An 18725-nucleotide genomic window follows, 5' to 3' on the forward strand; every position below is an offset into this window, starting at 1 on the left:
ATGTATAATGATACAATATGACCTTTAGTTTATTCTCCTACAGAGATTCAGGGTAGCACATTTCTATTAGAGGAACAAAGCTGTAACTGCAGATCACATAGTTGATGTTGGCAATAAGGAAAGAAAAATTCACACTAGATGGTAGCATAAATGTGTTACATGTATTTTTAATGATTCATGTGGTCAAGTTCCTCTGACTCTAAAAGGTCTGTAAAGTGACAGTGCAGGTACTAAAGGCTTTCCAGGGGAAACTGTAATTGTAATCTGGTGCGATAACATGATCCAGATGCACTATAACCCAGTATCTCTGAGCTGCTACACTGTAGTATGACAGCACAACATCTGCACATTACAGATTTAAGTACACTTCCATCCTCTCCCTTCACTCTGTTTCCTTATTCCTCAAAGCTCGGATTAATGATCACAGCTTAACTTTGTCTTCCACAGTGTGTCTTTTATCCACAATATGGAATCTTTTCTTGTCGACAGCTGACATCCACCAGTTAGTGTGTTGAGATGAGATGCACTGGGATATCCTGTTTACCAAAATAAAAGCCTGACCTTGTATCCAGCTGACTACATGCACTCAGACCACACCACTACACACATTTTACAATGATACAATCAACTGAGATAATCTTTATGTCTTTCTGTCCTGCATAAATATTCAATGTTGCACAAGCTGTGCAAGTGTCATCTATATAACAGCTCACACAATGAATAATTAAGAAATATGAGGTCAGCAACAACAGCAGAGAATGCCCAATTTCTGCACCAAATACTGCAAAAGCTCAAGTTGAATTTTGAGAAGTTAATATCAGTTTTTATATGAATATTACATGAAACTCAATAACTCTGTAATCAAATTGTGTACAATACAAACTTATTACAAATAAAATGATCACTTTAGTGCTTCAGTAGTACTTGGTGCGAGCAATTAGCCGCCTCCTCAGTTCTCTCCACCAGACCAAAAGGCCAGAAACACACCACCCTGCTGTCAGTGGAAAATTTACAAGGCAGTCAATCAGCCACAAAGAAGACATCCTATGGTAAAAGCGGTGAGTGACAGTTTGTAAACTGCAGTTTGCAGGTAATTCAGTCATATTGTCCAAATGCAATGTTTATTTAAGTATCTTTTCAATTTTAACTGATTTTAACAAAAATATAGTCATAGTCAACTAGAAAAGCCCACCTATGAAAGCAAACAACTTTTGATTTGTTGGGTTTTTTGGGTTTTTTTTGCGCATATATGGTACTGTGAAAGATGTTTACCGTGTTTTAACCAAAATTTGATTGTTACAACAGAAAATGATTTTCATCTGCATGATCATCACAGCTCTATGGAATGCAATTTATCTGAATCTGCTGGAGCTCAGCACTGTTCTGGAGCACTTGGGAAGCCACTGATTTTTTACCTACCCATTAGTACAAATGCAACAACAAGACTCGAAAGGAACACTGATGTCATTATCAGGGTAGCCACTAATACAGCACTGTAAATCAGCAACAAATACCATGATCGCACTGCATTCTACACAAACAGAACATTTAAGCTTGACAATGTGACAAAGACAGACTCTGGAGATTACCTGTTGGAAATACATGGACTCGATGGTAAATTATCACAGAGAATCAACATCCATCTTGAAATACAAGGTAAGAACAAAAAAGCAAAACATTTTAAATTATTTTACTTAATTAAAATATACATGTTCATACACCAATGTAAACGTAAAAATTTTCATATCAGCATTTTTTATACACCTTTATTTACAATTTCCATAAATGCTGGGTGCAGGTGAGCTGCCTACTACATTTTCATTGTAGAAAGCTCCCAGCTAAATTTTACTGTCTCAAGTTTTAATAGTTGACTAAAACCTTTAAACCTTCAAAAGAGCTTCAAAATGCTTCTCTACAATGGAAGTAGAAACAAAAATAGATACATATGTAAAGACGACACAAAATACAGGTTGGTTGATAATTTTGTGGCCTAAGACGAAGGAGATGAGCTACACAACTCGTTACATGCACGTGGTTCAAATATTTGAGTGATTATGATCACTATGACAATTATTATGATAGTAATAACTTTCAAACACGAAAGTTGATTGTGACTATGATATTTGTCTTTCAGCTCCAGTGTCAAAGCCAGCTGTGTCTCAGACGTGTTTGTCACCAGAAGTGATGAAGGTCAGCTGCTCCTCTGAGGGAGATGGAGTAGAGTTTATTTTGACTTTGGACAGTAACTTACTAATACAGACCAGAGCTCAGAGTACAGATGAACAACACCAGCCCAGTGTTTCAAACGTTACCATCAGCTTACACGGTCAACTGACAGGAAACCTGAAGTGTACTGTTCAAAACAACGTCAGCAGCGAAGAAACAGTTATCCACCTTATAGGCTGTAAAGGTAGTGTATTTTAATAATCAAATCTTAATTTATTTAATTCCTTGCTTCATACAATCTCCTCAATGATATTTTATGTTTTTGTTTTTTTTTTTAAGTGATTTAGTAATTAAGAAAAAGGAAGCTGACTGGGTGGGGAAGGTTAACTTATAGATACCATCTCAGACACACATTGACCCTAAATCCCAAGAACACATCTAGGATTCTGACTTGTGGTTTGTCCTTCAGAACAATCTTGGTAGCCCTGAGAATCACCATCTCAATTGTGCTGTAGTCAACCAAAGAAAACCTCTGTCAGCTGAAATCATTCTTTCTCTTCAACAAATCAATTGGGTGTGGGGCAAAAAAAAAAAAAACTACAAAATTGGCCACACTGCACTGAGTGCACTCTACCTTGTAGCCTTACAAGCCTAAATTAATTATATATAAACATAAAAAAGTAGTAGTTACAGCATCACATGTCAATTCTGATATGTTCAGACTCAAATCTTCAAGCATCAAACACGAAAGTTGATGGCGCATCTAACCACAGACAAGTTTGCCTACCATTTTTAGATGATATGCCCTCTAGCGTTGTAGTTGTAGCTTCATTTCTTAACAAGGGTTCTATTGTGAATCATCTGTGGCGATGTGTTGTGGAACACTGACAGACTGAGCTCTTGATATGCAGCTACTGCCATCTACTGGCACTTCTGTGTTACTACAAACTACTATATACACAATTCACCCACAATGAAATACACTGTGTGCACAATTATTAGGCAAATTGTATTGTTCAGACTTAATTTTACTGTTTACGAAATACATCACTCAGCCAGTCCAACATTATTATTACTATCCATTATTATTATTACATTGTAATTGAATCTAAAAACTGAATGCTTAACAAAGGAAAAGTTTTGTCTTTATCAGGTGTTCAAAATTATTGTCTCGTTCACTTGCTACAGTTCTAGGATGTGATTCTGATTCCTCCTTCACTTTTTTTATTCTTAGTCAGCTTTATAACCAAAACTGAAGGCATGGGAAAATAGTATATAACAGTAGCAGTAATAATGACAGTAACAAAAGCATTTTCCTACACATCACAATGCATGAAACAGCGCTTATTTGGGAAAATAAAAAAATACTACCTCTGCAATAATAATAATACTAACACAACAATCAGAGACACTTACACCATTACAGCATACCATACTTGAGTTACCATTATTACCATTACACTGCTGGCATAATTACCACTAATACTATATAACTACACCACCACCGTGACCACAGCTACTGTCACTACTAAAAATGTTAATAATCACAATTCCAAATTGAGAGAGATACTCAGTATGGTAACATATTGTGCATGTAATTAACTGTATGTTTTATTAAAATTTATGAAAGACCGACTTGACACTGAACACAAAAGCACTATTCCTGTCTCCCTCTCCCTTCCAGGATTATCGTCTTTCACCATGTGCAGCTGGATGGACATACTGAGAATCTATGTAAAACCCACCTCCATATAGAGGTGGATCTACTGCATTCTCTTTGTGTCTCTGTCCGTGGTGCTGACGAATTCAAAACCCTCCCTTTCTCTCTTACTATAAAATGTAGCTGTCACTTCTGCTACTGCTGGTATTAACATTATTAGTACTAACTCTTTGACTACTGTGTTAAGGCAGTTTTAATGTGGCAAAAATAATTTGGGGGACAGAAAATTTACATGCACCTCAGGGCTTTATGAACCTGCTTTGTAAATGAAAAGAGGTGAGAAGAAAAAGAAGAGAGACTGGGAGGAAATAAGTGAAAGAACTCAAGTTTCTGTTTAGTTCGGAGTTCAGTCAGAGGCTGGGGTGAACACAAAAACCCATTCCCACTGAGCACGGTCACTGCATCCAATGCTAGCAAGCTCTCAGCTGACATACAGTTGGTACGTAGGATCTTTAAGGCAAATAAACATCAGTGGTCCAGCAGTCAAAGTCGCGCAAATGATTTGACACGACACCAGAACAACAACCTTGTAACAGCTCCAAACAAACTTAGTACCTAACAAACCTAACACATTCAGGTGATCTGTGAAAGAACTGACAAACTGTTTCAAGCTGCTGATTTTAAAGGTACTGCTCTGTTTGTTCTGCACATACATTGTTTTGATTACCCACTGAGTACTGATTAGTAGTCACACACTTTGTAGCAATTATGTATCCACACTTTGCCAAAAACACAAAACATCATCACAACTACCTAATAATTTTACTAAATTTCCATAAGCTGCTTGAGGTGGCTCAAATAACTATAGAAATAACATGACCCCCTTTTGAAGAGACAAAGGAGAAGACTGCAACAAAGGTGCAGTACACAATACACAGATTATCTTATTATCACCCAGCCAGCCAAAACCACACAGAGCTACTCAGTCTACATACTCTCTGAGGTGTCAGGTGACCTGTGAAAGAACTGACAAATTGTTTCAAGCTGCTGATTTGAAAGGTGCTGCTCTTTGTTTGTTCTGCACATACATTGTTTTGATTCCTGCTGTTTGTTAATGCCTAATACCACAATATTTCAGCCTCTGTTTAACCATTGTACCATTAGGTCAAAACATTTCCAGCAACTGTCATATTAGTATGCCATGGACACATCGTTTGTCTTCAGCTAAAAATGTGGAAACGATTTTATTCTTTACAAACAAAAAGCAAGTGCTTGCCAGTCATTCTTTAAATTATTGTGTTATTACAACAACTAATTATTGTGTTGAATGCAAACTAACTGCACATTTATGTCAAGCAAAAACAGCTACGTCTCTATATGTTTACAGCAGAGACTGAGAGTCTCGCCAAGGCCTCAGAGAGCGAGCGAGATCAAATGAGGCATTGTGGCGATGGCAGCAACAGAGAGAAAAAAGCTGTGGTTTTTAACTGTCAGTCTCACCACACGGTTTAATTTCACACTGCCCCCACCACCTGCAAGAAAGTTTAGTGTTACACAGGTCTCTGATTAAGATGCAGGATTTTTTTTTTTTGTTTAAATAAAAGCTTGGCTATACAGTACATCAAGTTGCAAGAAGGGTTTATTCCAACATGCGGAATTTGCAGAATACAACACCCCTATTTTCATGTGTTTGGTCCTTTAAAAAAAAAAAAAAGGAAGAAAAGTTCTCCCAAATCTCCCATGTTTTGTGAAATGCACTTCATTTTCAATCATTTTTAATATAATATTTTATGACATTTGAAATGGGATGATAACGAGTGTCCTTCAAATACTATTTATCAGAGAAACTGGTATCACTTGCACAAATCAAAAGTGAATGCCCTGAAATTTATACAGCTTAGTAAAGAAAATAAACTGTAGCTTATAGAGTGCTAAGAAATATTCACACCTAGAGGCTTTTTTAGACTGCAGCTACGTCTGCAGCTAAAATGAAAACTCACACCTCAGAATAAAGACATCTGTCCTCTGACAACTTTGTTTTTAATTCAGCTGTCAGCGCTTTGCAGAGATATAGGTATGAAGGAGTTTTTCTTTTATTAGGTCTTTAGTTAGGATCAGGCTTTTAAGTCTTATCAGTATAGCAATAGTTCAGTCTTTCTCTAAGATGACAGAATTCAGGTGGCTCACTCCCATCAGTAGTGGCCATAGCAAACAAAGTTGTGGTAAAGACTCTACACACAGCAGTATAGATATGACAGCCAGAGCCTCTGTTGGAGGAGGTCATTGCCATAAGAAACTGCCTGTGTCTCTGTTTCTCATTGTCAGTTATACAAGGTCACTCCCCGTGGGACAGAGGTAACTGTGATATACAACATGAATTAGGTAAAAAGTGAGTTCATGTTTAGGATTTGTATGTTTACGATTTGTGTGATGCCTGATACAAACCACTGTGAACAAATCTGTTCACCCCCGTGCCCCCCTCTTTACATGGTTAACTTGGGCCTGCTGTCTCAACAAGTGTGATCAGAACCCACAACTAAAAGTCCATGCATGATGCTACGCTGAAAAGTTTAACTCTAAAAAGTAGTTTTTTTTGTTTGTCTTGTTTTTTCAACCACCATGGCTCGATTCAAAACAAAACGCCTTATCTCTTCTCTAACATGATTTTAACATAATGATAAGGTGGCAAGGTGTTATCAGGCAACAATTTGGTATCCGTGTCTGCTATAAGTCTGGAAAAAAAAAACCCAAGTCATCAATTCAAGGCAGAGCTCAGAGAGAAGACAGGGTTAAGGCACATATCTGGTGAAGGCTACAAAAAAAATTTCAGCTGCCTGGAAAAACTGAGCATTTGGGGGGCGGGGGGGAGAAGTGCCTTGAAAGAGAGATGACCAAGAACCCAATGGTTCTGAGCTACAGAGCTTCCTTGCAAGAAAGCTCATAAAGGACTCTCAGACTTTGAGGAACACGATTCTCTGGTCTAATGAAAGCAAGATCGAACCGTTTGGCTCTTGAGTGGCCGAGTAAGAGTCCTGACTTGAGGCATATGGGTCTAAATACTTATATCAATGTGCTATTACAGTTTTTCAATTTTAATAAATATGCAAAAATTTCTAAAATTCTCTTTTTGCTTCGTCATTATAGGACATTAAGTGTAGATTTGATGACGTAATTAATGAATTTAAATTATTTTAGCACAAGGCTGAAACAAAAAATGTAAAAAAAAAAAAGTCTGTCTGAATGCCACTGTATTTCAGCAGATTTTTATATGAGTACTGACAAACATAAAAAGTTCATTAAGTTTATAATTGCAAAAGCAGTGAATATCTGTACTCTGTTCACTGGATCATTGTGGGCGACACAATAACCGCTTCCTTGATTCGTATCACACAACAAAATGATAAGGGGAGTATAAAGCAACTGTCAGTGGAAAATTCACAGGTCAGCTTTGAACAGCCACGAAGACAACATCGCATCATTGTGAATGTGGTGAGTGACAGTCTTGAATTTGATGTAGATTAAAGTGAACAGAAAAATAGTAGTTTTTAGTTTTTTTTTCCAGGATTTTATAGTTTATATTTGAGGTTGTACAGAGAGAGATTTTAATTTTTGCATTTAAAATGACTTTTTGATTTGAATTACAACAGACAAACAATGATTTTCATACACCTGATCGCCGTCTCTCTGGTCTCTCCGGGAAAAGGTACATTTCACTGTAAACGTATGTTACTGCAATTAACAGTAGGGTTACCAGTCAATAATTAATTGAAAAAAAAAAAAAAAAAAAAAAAAAAAAAGACCTCTGATGATATTTTTTAAATTAACTGAAACATTTTTACACCAATAAAAATGATTCAATTATTTTTTTATTCTCTGATACTATCCATGTCTAAAATACTGTCAGTGGGAAATAACCGTCTGAAATCTAAAACTGTCTTCTGTTGCAGGATTATGTTCTTAAAAATAAAATTACATCCAGTGCTGCTGTAGATATTACTGTATGTTGACCACATGGTGGAGGACAAAAGAATGGACAACACTATCATTACGATATATAATTTGGTAATATATTTGTTTGTGTCTCCTAGTTCCGATCGTTGTGATAGCTGGTGCTTTCACTCTCCTTCTCCTTGTGGCTTCGTGTTTCGGAGTAATAAATCTTCGTAACAAATCAAGAACCACAACTGTTAATAAGGGTAAGTGAAACATGTTCTCCATGTCTTCATCTCCCTCACTAAGGACCATACTGACTGATGTTAGATTACCATAGTTTTACCATTTTTAAATTTTTACTCCTGCGTTGCACAAGGCTATTGCATTATATGCTTTTAACAACATGGAAATAATTTTGTCCTCTGTGACAAGTTAGTGCTTCAAAACAAATTTCACCTTTGCTTTTAATTTGTCCAGGTAACTCTGAAGATGAAGTGGTCTACACAGATGTTACAGTGATAAGAAATATGAAGAAAACCTGACCTAACTCACGTCACAAAGTACTGTAATTTTGTCCACAGTCATTAAGTTTCAGCCAGTAAAAAAGGGACAAAAAAATCAAATGATTTTCTATCTGTAAATGTTTCTTAAGTGTGATTTAGGATACTATTTCTCAAATCTATAATATACTGAACTACGGATCATACACACAGTTAAGAGAATAGTTTCTCTTCATTTATAAAATCAATTTTAAAATTGCAAATTTGTTTTTATAGGCATCTATGCATTTGCCATAAATATAATTTATTTATGGCAAATGCATTTATTTATTATTTATTTATGGTTATGCGATTTTATTTTCTGTTACTTGCCTTGTAATTGTCTGACATTGTTGACAATTTGTGAAACATTTTTAAGTGTTTTGTCTTTCGACTTTTCCTTGTATTTTTCAACTATACATAGTGATCATGTTTGTTTTCATACAAACCAAAAGACTAAGGTCAAAAAGAATACAAAGAAGATAACTCTGTTTCAGGTTACCATACAACTGATAAAACAAGTAGTATGCTTTATATGTTGCTTTATATGCTTTTGGCCTGTGGTTGTAATTAGTAATTGGCCAATATTGATAGATAAGTGTGACTCATGGGTGACATCTAAAGGATACCCACTGTTCTTGCACTTACTGACAGGAAGAGGCTGGTAAAAGCTGTAAGCATGTAGTGATCATTTCTGACCACAAAACGGAGCTAAAACTCCTCTCCTGTAATTACATGATGGTCATGAGACAATACACGTTTAATCTGTCATTCATTATATTTACACTTTAGTACTGTTAAATCCTGGATTAAGGCATTAAGGTATAGCACTGTTTCCAACCCAACTGTAAATTCATGTCAGAGCAGGGGTGCCGACAAATTTCAGAAAAAAAACACACACACAAAAAAAAAACACAAGGTCTTGCAACATAACATTATGGGGCAATATAGTGCATTGGCCAAACAAATCTAATTTGAGCAAGCACACATTGGTGTTAGATCTCCTTTTAACAGCATGGTGTTAGATCTCAGACAGCATAACTCCACTCAACTTCTTGTCTCATTGTATTACAAACTACTGTGCAGTGTTTTAGCATGTGATAAATCACACATCAATATTGTCTTCCAGGATCGTATTTCATCTTCTGAGGGCTGCCTGTAGCTATACACCCACCCCAATGTAGCCAGTGTATTTGTTTTTGTGTGTCTCAAACATTACTGGTAATTAGACCTAATGACATAGATAAAGTCATGCATCAAGCGTCAAGACAAGGCTAAAATGAAAGCTTGATTTGTTAGTCTCCACTGTGCAGATTCTACTGCCGGACGCATCAGTTTACCACAGCAGGACCACATCTCACATCTCACTTTCTATTTTTGCCATCTTGTTTTTCGATCATGTATTTTTTCTTAGCAGTCCCTGAAGCAAACTTATCGGAAGGAAAAAACCTGTGGTTTTTAACTGACGCACTACTAAATGATGTGCATGTGTTCACAGTCAGGCTTGCAAACCAACCTTGCCCCTTCGAAATTATATTTATATCCTACTCATCTGCAACTTCAAATACTTTTCAATGAAACAATGCACATTACATTTTCTATTAATACAATGATGAAATGCAATGTAATTAATATATTTGCCAAGTTGAAAAATGTTGGTAATGAACACATTGGCAAAATACTCACTGACATTATATTTCATTTACCTTCCTACAATATCTACTTGCAAAAACAAAAGCATGGCTAAATCTTTCCATGGTTATGTTAAGGCGCACAAAACTCTTGGTTACAGTTTGGTTAATATTGTGATCTTGATTAAATATGCATAAAAACGACTTGAAGCATGAGACACAAACATCTTTTCCAGTTCCAACTTCATGAGGCCCAAATGTCCTTAGGTGTCTGATCTTTTAAAGTGGTTAAGAACACACACAAAGACTGCAGTTGTCCATGATGTTCAAGTCTTTATCTCAGTACTGTCAGAAGCTCAGTTGATGTAGATTTACAAGCAGATATGTACATCAGTGGCGCTTAGGTGAACAGTCTGCTACTTCCTCAACTCTACCCACAGAAAAACAAAGACAACCAGAAATCTAACACCCTGCTATCTGTGAAAATTCACAGGCCAGTCAATAAGCCACAAAGAAGAAATCCTATTTTAAAAACTGTGAGTCATAGTTTAAAATTTGATTCTACTAACGCCGACATTAGTTAAACAAAGTTGAACCTACCAATGCTTGCATTAGTGGGAGTGTGAAGAAAATGCAGAATTTGATTATTCATCAGTTGAATGATTTTCATTACTTCTCGAGAAATAATGTGGAACTAAAAACTAGATGCAGGTGATAAGTTGCTTACTCTTTTGGCTAAGCTATGCATTGAGAAACACAGGTTTTGTTCTTCACATAATTCTTTCTCTACTGATGTAAATGTACTCATATTAAAGCTGAGACTTGACACTTGGGTGGGCTAAATGTTCAGGTCCAACTCAAAGCCCCATGGGGAGATGTCACAAGCACTGTTCTTAAAACAGACTGTGATCAAAATAAAATGCAAAGACAGGATTTCCTTCCCTCTTTGAGAATATACAGCTGCAAAACATGTAAATAAAAAAACCTGTATGAATAAATAATTACTCAACTCCGCTAACAGAGGAGTCCATTACAAGCGTAACAGTCCACATGGGCTACTGTCACAACTATCACACGCATTAATGACTCATTTCCACACTCACATATTTGATTATGTTGCCTGAGTCCACAGAGGCAAGATTCTAACTCCACTTTTGCAGCTGTGAAGTGTAGGTGCTATAAACTAGAAAGGTGTTTTTTATTGTTCACATCAGGGGTAAAGCTTGTTTCTTTGCTCTGCCTTTATAACTAGCTTTGGTCTTTTATTCCATCTCTCTGAGTAAACATATACACACTGTAGCTGAGCAGTGACACTGAGAACAGAAAAACAGTTGTGGTTTTAAACAGAACCTAAGACACCAAGTTACCAAGTCTTTGGTGTTACTTCCTTTTACTTTCCACTAACTTCAATTGTGCAGACTACGGTAAACAATGTACACTACATTGTTTGGAAATAAATACCATTTGCCTGCATGTATGATGATACAATATGACCTTTAGTTTATTCTCCCACAGAGATTCAGGTTAGCACATCTCTATTAGAGGAAGAAAGCTGTAACTGAAGATCACATAGTTGATGGCACAATAGAAAGAAAAACTCACACTAGATGGTAGCATAAATGTTTTATCCTTTTAGGATTTTTAAAATAGCAATATCAATGTGTGAAACACATATTTACAACATTAGATACATGTATTTTAATATGATTCATGTGGTCAAGTTCCTCTGACTCTAAAAGGTCTGTAAAGTGACAGTGCAGGTACTAAAGGCTTTCCGGGGGAAACTGTAATTGGAATCTGGTGCGATAACATGATCCAGATACACTATAACCCAGTATCTCTGAGCTGCTACACTGTAGTATGACAGCACAACATCTGCACATTACAGCTTTATGTACACTTCCATCATCTCCCTTCACTCTGTTTCCTTATTCCTCAAAGCTCGGATTAATGATCACAGCTTAACTTTGTCTTCAACTGTGTCTTTTATCCACAATATGGAATATTTTCTTGTCGACAGCTGACATCCACCAGCTATGAGATGCACTGGGATATCCTGTTTACCAAATTAAAAGCCTGACCTTGTATCCAGCTGACTACATGCGCTCAGACCACACCACTACACACATATTTTACATACAATCAACTGAGATAATCTTTATGTCTTTCTGTCCTGCATAAATATTAAATGTTGCACACGCTGTGCAAGTGTCATCTATATAACAGCTCACACAATGAATTATTAAGAAATGTGAAGTCAACAACAGCAGAGAATGCCCAATTTCTGCACCAAATACTGCAAAAGCTCAAAAGTTGAAGTTTGAGAAACCATATTCAAGTTAATATCAGTTTTCATCTGAATATCACATGTAACTCAATAACTCTGTAATCAATTTGTGTACGATACAAACTTATTACAAATAAAATGATCACTTTAGTGCTTCAGTAGTACTTGGTGAGAGCAATTAGCCGCCTCCTCAGTTCTCTCCACCAGACCAAAAGGCCAGAAACACACCACCCTGCTGTCAGTGGAAAATTTACAAGGCAGTCAATCAGCCACAAAGAAGACATCCTATGGTAAAAGCGGTGAGTGACAGTTTGGGTATAAAGAAAAATACTTTGTAAAGTGCAGTTTGCAAGTAATTCAGTCATATTGTACAAATGTAATATTTATTTATCTTTACAATTTTAACTGATTTTAACAAAAACCCACTTCATAGTCAACTAGAAAAGGCCACCTATGAAAGTAAACACCTTTTGATTTGTTGGTTTTTTTTTTCCATCTACTGTGAAAGACGTTTACGTTTAAACCAAATTTTGATTGTTACAACAGAAAATGATTTTCATCTGCATGATCATCACAGCTCTGGCAGCAACAGCTCAAGCAAAAGGTACACTTCAACAATTACGTAGTTAATAGCACTGGTGCATAGATAAAAGTTACTAAAGACTTTAGGATGCAATATATTAACTTATTCGAAGCAACAATTGTATGAAATTATAAGTTTTGATTACTTATTTTGTCAGTTTTGTAAATTCATAAAAATTTGCCAAAACCCGATGTCACCTAATGCAGGGTAATGTGTCACTAACAGCATCACTCAGTCACTCACTCAACATTTACTGATTCAATACTCTGTGATTAAAAAGAGTGATTCTATCACATTACAAGTTTTCCTTGTAATGTAACTTCCTTGTAACAGACATGAGTTAGGTTTAGCACAGTAAGTGAATAGTTGTTGGTCGCACAGGAAAATAATCTACACAGTACTTTTTTTTTTTTCACTTTTCTTTCTACTGAAATGAAATGTTATGGTTCCATTTTCTAGAAAAATGTTTTGATAAGTATTTTGTTTTGTATCTGCCAGGGGCTATGGAATGCAATTTATCTGAATCTACTGGAGCTCAGCACTGTTCTGGAGCACTTGGGAAACCACTAATTTTTTACCTACCCATTAGTACAAATAAAAGGATAACTCTGACAAGGAACGCTGATGTCATTATCAGGGTAGGCAATAATACAGAAACGCAAATCAGCAACAAATACCATGATCGCACTGCATTCATCACAAATGAAACATTTAAGCTTGACAAGGTGACAAAGAGTGATTCTGGATATTACCTGTTGGAAACATATGGACCCGATGGTGCATTATCGCAGAAAATCAACATCCATCTTGAAATACAAGGTAAGAACAAAAAAGCAAAACATTTTAAATTATTTTACTTAATTAAAATATACGTTCATACACCAATGTAGATATGCTGCACTTAAAAGAATACAATTTTAAAGTAAGGACTGCGTAACTGTTCAAATTACAAAGCAAATAAATTATGATTATATAAATCCTAAAAGGTATCTATGCTCAGGAAGTTGTGTCTGTCTCACAAGCTGCAGTTGGGTCTTTAAAAGTTTGCTCATATGTATTCAACATTAAGTCTACATCAGGGTCATGAGTACAAAATGTTCAACTTGTGGTTACTTTTTAAATATTGCTGTAGGTACCTATATGTAGAGATTTGTTAGTATACAAATACTGTATAAAACATCTGTGAAATGTATTACAAATATTTTATGAATTTTTTTACGCAATAAGTCGGGTAAAAGAATACGGAAGTTTTCATATTAGTATTTATTTTTTATACACCTTTTATCAATTAATTTCCATAAATGCTGGGTGCAGGTGAGTTGCCTACTCCATTTTCATTGTAGAAAGCTCCCTGCTAACTTTTACTGTCTCAAGTTTTAATAGTTGACTAAGACCTTTCAATCTTAAAAACAACTTCAAAATGCTTTTCTACAATGGAAGTAGAAACTGAAACAGATACATATGTAAAGACAACATGAAATACAATGGCTGATTGATAAGTTTGTGGTCGAAGGTCGAAGGAGATGAGCTACACAACTCTTGTTACATGCACATGGTTCAACTATTTGAGTGATTATGATTACTATGACGATTATTATGATAATGATTATTGTGACTATGATATTTGTCTTCCAGCTCCAGTGTCAAAACCAGCTGTGTCTCAGATGTGTTTGTCACCAGAAGTGATGAAGGTCAGCTGCTCCTCTGAGGGAGATGGAGCAGAGTTTATTTTGACTTTGGACAGTAACTTACTGATACCAACCAGAGCTCAGAGAACAGATGAACAACACCAGCCCAGTGTTTCAAACGTTACCATCAGCTTACACGGTCAACTGATAGGAAACTTGATGTGTACTGTTCAAAATAATGTCAGCAGAGAAGAAACAGATATCCACCTTACAAGCTGTAAAGGTAGTGTATTTTAATTAATAACGATTTTTTTTTAAATTCTTTGCTTCATACAATCTCCTCAATGATATTTTATGTATTTTTTTTAAAAGTGATTTAGTAATTAAGAAAAAAGAAAACTAACTGTCCTGTTGGGTGGGGAAGGTTAGAAGGTTAGGTAAATCCCAAGAACACATCTAGGATTCTGACTTGTGGTTTGTCCTTCAGAACAATCTTGGCAACCCTCAGAATCACCATCTCAATTGTGCTGTAGTCAAACAAAGAAAACCTCTGTCAACTGAAATCATACTTTGTCTTCAACAAATCAATTGGTCGCGGGGCAAAAAAAAGCTACTAAAACGGCCACACTGCACTGAGTGCACTCTACCTGGAAGCCTTATTAGCTTAAATGAATTACAAGTAAACATAAAAAGGCAGTAGTTGCAGCATAACATAACATGCCAATATGCCAATTCTGATATGTTCAGACTAAAAAGCCTCAAGTGTTCAAAACGAAAGTTGACGGAGCATCTAACCACAGAAAAGATAGCCTACCATTTTTCGATTATTTGCCATGTTGGACATTGATCTAGCTGTAAATTGCTGATGACTTCCTGGACATGGTGTCAATTAATTTGGAGCCAACTTCAAGTAAATCATCAATAAACGCACAGTAAACGTTAAAAAAGTTGGAAAAATTTGTCCTAGCAGTCTCCCCCCATTAACAAGTTGACTGTCCCTCTCACCACAGAAAATAATGGATCAATTAAGACTATTCTTGCTGTACTTTTCTCCTTATGAAAGCATCAATAGCGATTGTCCAACCAATGAGAATTTGATCAGACGAGAGCATTTTGACCAACCAATCAACCAGTCTGTAAGGCAACAGGTAAACTATAAACCTTAATCTTAATATCTAATTTGCATTAATACTTGTATTTCTAGGTTCCACTTCTCACCTCTCTCTTGTGACTGTGGCTGTGATAACAAGTGCTGCCACGCTGCTTCTCCTTCTCCTTCTCCTTCTGCTTTTGTTTCTTGGTATCAAACATTTCATTAAAAAAGCAAGACCCATGACGGTTAATAAAGGTAAGAGAAAGATGTTTTCCCAATTCCCATGTCTTAACCTACCCTCTGTCTCACTGAGGGATGTACTGATATTTATGAAAATTTTTGCCAGGTCACTATGTGAAACATGTTCAGTATGCTTGACATTCATGAAAATAATTTTGCATGAAAGAAGTCATGTCTATTTTGATTGAAGTTATGTCACAATTCTGTGGAAGGACAAATGAAAGCTGAAACATTTTAAGCATCTGTTTTTACTCCTTTCAGACAATGCTGAAGATGAAATTGTCTACTCAGAAGTCAAAACAAAGAAGCTTACAAGAGAAACCAGGCCCAAGCCACATCAAAATGCAACTTAATTTTCTCCTAAAAAATTCTTAATGAACCAGTCTCAGCCTAAACCCTAACCTTACCCTACCAGACCCAGGGTTTCCAAAGTCTACATTTCTAATTAAAAACCGGAACAGTTAATTAGATATTAGCTGCTCCTGTTTTTAAAGTGCCCATGGATATACAGACAACTAACAATGAGACATGTTGATACTCAAGAAAACTTCTGTTCTTGTAATGAGCAGATGTTTTCCAGTGATTTCAAAGTGGATTTACAGACATTCAATCATGACATTGCCTCATGTCTCTCTCTCCATGCCTGCCTTGCCTCCCTCCTGGGGCAGCGTCCCACAGTTTGAATAGTTTCATCAAAACCAAAAAGCACATGTAGGATTTGCCAAGGTCATGAAAAATAACCTCCAAGGCAAAATCCATCATTTTTCCCAGGCCTAAGGATAGCGCTGCTAAATAAATATATGTGACTTAAGTGTTATTAGCTGACCTACAATTGGGGGTCACTGTGTTATTAGGATATTCAACACAGTATTTTGGAATGTATACATTTTGCAACAGTACTTATTTTTATTTAATTTTTGAGCTACTATTTAATTTTTTTTCATGAATTCATGCACTTGCGTCTAAAATGTTATGGTGCCTTTATGTTTTTGTTTTCCTTAGCCTTTTTTTGTGTGTGGCACGGTGAAGACTTTTTAAATCAACATGTATTGATTTAATTCATGCATTCATTTGTCCATACCTTTTATGTAACACTGGAGATTTAAAAAATTAAATCTATTTGCGCTTGCAGACATAACATTTTGTGTGTAATTGAGATAGTTGTTACCACGACCACACTGAGTGGCCAGTTTATTTGGTACATTGTATTGAGACGTGTTTCAAATTTTTTATACTTCCTATTGATAGGGATGCTGAATATTAGAAACATATTAAAAACACATTTCAATATAATGTCAAGCACAACACTATCGCTATTGGCTAAAACATAATTCTAGCATTTCAGTGGATAGAAACACTTCATTTCTTAACAAGGCTTCTATTGAGAATCATCTGCAGTAACTTAGACTGAGCTCTTGATATGCAGCTACTGCCCTCTATTGGCACTTCTGCATTACTACAAACTACACAGTTACCCACAGTCACTGAAACAGGATAATGATGCTTTAGATGAGAAATCCATAATGAAAAGGTTTGAAAATACCATGATTATACTGTTGAACTTATTAAATTAAAGCAGTAGAAATGCACGTTCTGCTTAACTGGCATGCACATTTTATGACAGTCACAAAGACTTTATCCACCCTTCTTTTTTTCCCCAGCCTGAATTTGGGGGCCTGCCTTTATTTGGTCATGCCTACCACGGCCATTGTCAGAGACCTCGCTTGTAACTGACTACTGACTATTCCTTTTTTGAGGAAAAAGCTATAAACACACACACAGCTGTGTCTCCAATACAGTGTTACGACTGGGAACAGGATATTGAGTGTTCTTCTTAACATGCCCACTGGTTTGTAATTAGTAAACGGTCAATGATATAAAAATGAAAATTCATCTTTGCAGTAACTGCAAAAACAGTCATCACCAGAAAGCTTGAAGTTTAAGCTGCAAGTAAATGTAGTGATCATCATTAACCAGATGATGGAGACAAAGGCCATTACAGGTAACCAGGTAATGGTCAAGAAATAAAATCACCATAATCTGTCTTTGGTGACTTCTTGTTCTTTTTAATGTTATTATTTGAATTCATTGGAAATTGTATGTTTTAAAGGCTCATCACCAGTTTATTAAATCATTTTGAATATAATCATTTTTCCAAAATTCTGGGTATAGTTCTTTAACTTCAGGTTTTTATTTTTGAATACTTATTCACATGTTCTTGGCCCTTCAACACATAAGCATTCTTACATTGTCTGTATGTTTGACTGCTGAGACTGTAGTTACCTGTAGGTACCACGTAAACAATATAGTGGTTGTCCACTGTTAAGTTAACAAAAAGCCATGTTTTCCCAGCCTTAACCACAAACACAGTCTCTAACCTTACTTGCAGGCATTTAGTTGCCTAAACTTCAACAGATCTTGACCACAGTAGCATCAGATCAGAAAAGGCTTGTATGAGGTTCTTTTTTTTCAAAGCACAATCACATTGGTCGTGTTAGAATATACAGGGAGTTCAGGGTTTCTTTTATCAGTTATACCAACATTTTGAAGACATTTCATGCCCTCACTGCTTTTACAAGGATTTACCTGGTAAGGGTTCTTATTTAAGAATATTACTAATGTTTTGAAATTCTTGTATGTGTATTGTAACATAAAATCCACTGTACCAAAAAAAAACAGCCCTGAAGACTTGGACAGTTATCTTTCATTCCACCCAGTCATCTCTTTCTGTCTCATATCTGTGGTTGTGTTTCCAAAGGGGGAATCCCATTGCATATTACAATCTTCAGTCCACCATCTGCCTTTGCATAAGCACCATACCACAACATATGTCAAGCCTCATCCACAGGCACAACACTGGAAACTGACTTTACACTTAGGTCATATGGAATAATACTTATGACTTTCCCTGCCACCCTCCCTCTCTGCCCCTCTGTATTTTAATGGGTTGACTGCAGGAAAAAGA

At 36.1% G+C, this 18725-nt stretch overlaps 1 protein-coding gene and 1 long non-coding RNA gene across 2 annotated transcripts; both read left to right on the forward strand.

Annotated features, from left to right (window-relative positions):
* Window positions 1–7258: 7258 nt before the first annotated feature.
* On the forward strand, window positions 7259–9978 carry LOC121191167. Its single transcript, XR_005895069.1, has 4 exons — window positions 7259–7315; window positions 7474–7529; window positions 7915–8022; window positions 8237–9978. It is a non-coding gene; the product is annotated as an uncharacterized LOC121191167 (long non-coding RNA).
* A 2463-nt stretch (window positions 9979–12441) lies between these two features.
* LOC121191166 lies at window positions 12442–16868 on the forward strand. The gene is made up of 6 exons (XM_041052275.1): window positions 12442–12515; window positions 12763–12820; window positions 13298–13618; window positions 14435–14710; window positions 15632–15775; window positions 16022–16868. The coding sequence occupies exons 1-6, from the start codon at window positions 12504–12506 to the stop codon at window positions 16111–16113; spliced, it is 903 nt and encodes a 300-aa protein (XP_040908209.1). The 5' UTR covers window positions 12442–12503; the 3' UTR covers window positions 16114–16868.
* The last annotated feature ends 1857 nt before the right edge of the window (window positions 16869–18725 follow it).

This window comes from Toxotes jaculatrix, chromosome 12 (assembly GCF_017976425.1).
Source record: "Toxotes jaculatrix isolate fToxJac2 chromosome 12, fToxJac2.pri, whole genome shotgun sequence".
In the NCBI taxonomy this organism is placed as follows: Eukaryota; Metazoa; Chordata; class Actinopteri; family Toxotidae; genus Toxotes; species Toxotes jaculatrix.